At 51.2% G+C, this 3,570-nt stretch overlaps 1 protein-coding gene across 4 annotated transcripts; it reads left to right on the top strand.

Annotated features, from left to right (window-relative positions):
• The first annotated feature begins 695 nt into the window (after positions 1-695).
• Positions 696-3,290, top strand: TMEM74 (transmembrane protein 74). 4 transcript variants are annotated; one of them, XM_071738208.1, is made up of 3 exons: positions 696-834; positions 1,046-1,121; positions 1,933-3,290. In XM_071738208.1, the coding sequence occupies exon 3, from the start codon at positions 2,091-2,093 to the stop codon at positions 3,048-3,050; it is 960 nt and encodes a 319-aa protein (XP_071594309.1). In that variant the 5' UTR covers positions 696-834; positions 1,046-1,121; positions 1,933-2,090; the 3' UTR covers positions 3,051-3,290. The 4 variants fall into 4 exon arrangements, with proteins under 4 accessions (XP_071594309.1, XP_071594310.1, XP_071594311.1 ...); XM_071738209.1 differs by having other exon boundaries at positions 1,885-3,290; XM_071738210.1 differs by having other exon boundaries at positions 1,046-1,125; positions 1,885-3,290.
• The last annotated feature ends 280 nt before the right edge of the window (positions 3,291-3,570 follow it).

Raw genomic sequence — 3,570 nt, 5'->3', positions numbered from 1 at the left:
GCTCACTTCTACTTTCTATGGGCATCCTCATTTCAACTTCAAGACAAAGGGAGCCAACTCCCTCCCCAGTCTTAAAAGTCTCAGAGACTGGTCTCTCCCCTGCACCACTATCCACCTATGATAAATCCTCAGTTCTTCCTTCTCCACTATTTATTTTCACACTAGTTTTCACACTAGTTTGTCTCTTCAGAGAAAGCAGTGGCAAGAAAAGTCAGCGAAGGTTCCTACCAACTGGTCATTCATCTTGTATTTTTGGCAGAAGTCTGTTTTTATAATAGTCATTTGTGCTTGTCAGAGAAAGTGGAGAGTCTGCCACCGAGGAGCGAGTTCCTGAGATCTTTCTCCTGCGGCGAGTAAATTTCTTGAAGTCTCGGCTCTGGCAACGCTACGATCGTTTGAGAATACGGTTTTATCTTTCCACTGAGATAATTCGTGACCAGTCGTGATTACGGAGAAACAAGCCGGGGTGCTGACACACGCCCCCGGCTCGCGTTATTGAAACTCCTTTCCAGACCCACGACAAGAACCGCGGACTGGCAGCAGACGACCGCAGAAGTAGAAACTCCGGCAGCAGTCAGGAGGGAGCGGCTCCGCCCCGGCCCCCCGCCGGGAGGTGCCCGTGGGGCGGGCAGGCGCGGTTCCCTGCGCTGCCGCAGCGTCGCGGCCGCCTGCGGACTACAACTCCCAGCGTGCCGCCGCGCCGCCCGCCCGCCCGCCGCTGGCACAGCCCGCCCGCCTCGGCACTGCCCGGCGGGGCTCGGCGGGGCTCGGCTCTGCCGCGGGGCACTGGCCGAGGCGGGAGCGGGCGCTGCCGGTGGCGGAGGCGGGGGGGAGGTAGGTGTGAGGGGCGGGCAAGGCGGTGGGCGGGCAGCCGCCGTGCCGGGCAGGTGAGAGCCCCGCGGGGAGGGGCGGAGGAGGAGGAGGCAGAGGAGGAGGAGGAGGAGGGGGAGGCGGAGGAGGAGGCGTGCTCCTGCCTACCGGGGTGTGCGTGTGGGTCGGTGCGTGTCTGCGCGCCTGTAACCTCTGTATCACCCGGGTCACTCAGTTGCGTGTGGATCCAGCTACACCCCGCGATCGCGTTTCACAGCCTGGCCGGTTCCCGCTGAGGTCCCGGGAAGAGCGTGAGTGAGCACCGTGCGTTACCGGTCACGGTATGTGTGCTATACGCGCACATGTGTTTTCTACGCATGCAACACATTTATTGGGCTGCAGGCTTTTTCCTAATGGTACCGCGCGTTCGGCCTCGGGGAGGGGGGTGAGGGCGGTGGGGGCTGAGGTGCGGAAGAAGAGGCTAATAACGAATTAATTGCAGATGAGAAGTAATATCCATCCTTGAGTCACCAGTCTTAGAGGCATAATTTCATCCCGAAAGCTCTTAATCAAACAGGAGATCTACTATAGGAAAGCACTGCTTTTCCCGTAGGATTATCAGATTTCCACCAGAGAATACAGAGCCTGGATTATTGAGCTACATGGATTTGCGTGTTTCTTTCTAATTAGTCTGAGATTCTGAGTTTAAATTCTTTATTTGAATGGGGGTTGGAGGAGGTTATTTGCTTCTAAAAGACAAGGCATCCCTTTTTTCTGATATCTGATGCAGTTATTCTGGCTATCCTGTGCTCTGTGGATGATTTACAGCCTCAATTGGATATTGGTGTCAAAGGTTGATTAGATTCCCTAATAGATTTTGGATCTGTAAGAGGATTGCAGTTTTAAATGCATGGTTAAAACAATCGTGTTTGCCATCTCCCTCACAAACAGTTGAGAGGAAGACTGATGTACTACATTTGTGTTATCTTCTCTTTGGTTTATTAATGTATCATCATGAGCTTGTCGGGTTTGGTTTTGTTGTTGTTTTTTTCCCCTCTGCTATTTCATTTGCAGACCAAAAAGAAATGAATGTCAGAGAGGATTTGTTTAATCATTTAACAGCTGACACAAGCCATGTCCCTAACAAAACGTTGGTGAAAGAGTAGAAGATTCCTGGGATACAGCAGCTCTGGCACTGTGAAGCAGCTCCAGCGGGTCAGGGGAAGGATTTGCTGAAGGATGTGGTAGCCCAGGAGTTGGGGCTTGCCAGGACGAGGTCAATGGCTTGCATGGAGCTTCTCTACTTGGCCGAGGAAAGCAGACAGGTGCCCCTGGGCACCACTGCTGGCTGGAGCCTGCCCTCTCCAACCTACCAGCAGCAGCAGCAGCATGAGGGGCGTGAGGTGGACGCCAGAGAAGCTGCTGCTGTGGCAGCACTGCACTGTGAAAGGCATTGCAAGTCCTTGCAGAGAGGTGCTGTGGCTGAGCCCCCCTCAGCATCCCAGCCCTCTACCCAGGGCACTTCACCCCAGGAGCATCCTGTACCCCTTGGCACCTCCCAGCCCTGCCACCTGCCTGAGCACTTGCCCGGGGAGGAGGATGGAGGGAAGAAGAAAGCCTGCTGTTGTGCTCAGGAACTTGAGACGTCATTCACCTACGTGGATGAAAATGTTAACTTGGAGCATGCAAGAAGTGCCCCAAGTCCTAGAGGCAACTGCTGCCAGGATGTCCCTTTGCAGCAGCATTCCTGCAGGGAGCTGCCACCCGACTGGATGCACGATTCTCCTTCCCTGGCCTCCGAAGAAGATGATGCTGCTTCAGAAGTGGCAGCTGGGAAATCTGTGGACTATGGGTTCATTAGTGCCATTTTGTTCCTGGTTAGTGGCATTTTGCTAGTGATAATTTCCTACGTGGTACCCAGAGACGTAACTGTGGATCCCAACACCGTGGCTGCCCGGGAGATGGAGAGGCTGGAGAAGGAGAGTGCCAGGATCGGGGCTCACTTGGACCGCTGCGTGATCGCTGGGCTGTGTCTCTTAACCCTGGGGGGAGTGGTGCTCTCCAGCTTGCTGATGATGTCCATGTGGAAGGGGGAGCTGTACCGAAGGAGCCGGTTTGCATCCTCCAAAGAGTCTGCGAAGCTCTATGGGTCTTTCAATTTCAGAATGAAGTCTGGTGCAAATGATAATATGCTCGAGCTGTCATTAGTTGAGGAAGATGTGCTTGCTGTAGATAATTAGTGTGGTCATGATTTTTAAGGCAGCATTTCTACAGGAAAATGTTTCATTAAAGAAAACAGATGCAGCTAAAGATAGCTGGTAGTGTGGTTTTTTTGTCTGACAAGAATGTGTTTTTTTCTTAAGCTCTATAATCAAATGTTTGCAGTATATGAGCACTTGTTGTAAAGGGAAAATGTACCAGAGAAAATGCAACTGATATAAAATAATGAAAACCACTGAATAAAGAGAGATTTGTGATAAGTAGGTTCCTCAGATACTCCTTTATCCTAATATGAAACATTCCATTTGGTGTCTTGCCTATATAATTTTATTACTCCCATATAGAAAAGGAGTGACCTTGACACTTTGGAGGCTGTTAATTCTTGCAGCCTGCAGGATTATTAACAGACTTTTAAGAAGCAGGACCAATAATCAAATAGCAGGGCTAATATTTAATTAGGAGAGATGTGTTTTTATCCTTTAGTTTTGAGTTGATCCCTTTACTTATGTTGAGTGAGAACTAAGGAGAATAAAACACCAC

Source organism: Heliangelus exortis, chromosome 2, assembly GCF_036169615.1.
Source record: "Heliangelus exortis chromosome 2, bHelExo1.hap1, whole genome shotgun sequence".
Taxonomy (NCBI): domain Eukaryota; kingdom Metazoa; phylum Chordata; class Aves; order Apodiformes; family Trochilidae; genus Heliangelus; species Heliangelus exortis.
Note: the sequence above shows the minus strand (reverse complement) of the source record. Positions and strands in the feature narration are given on the sequence as shown.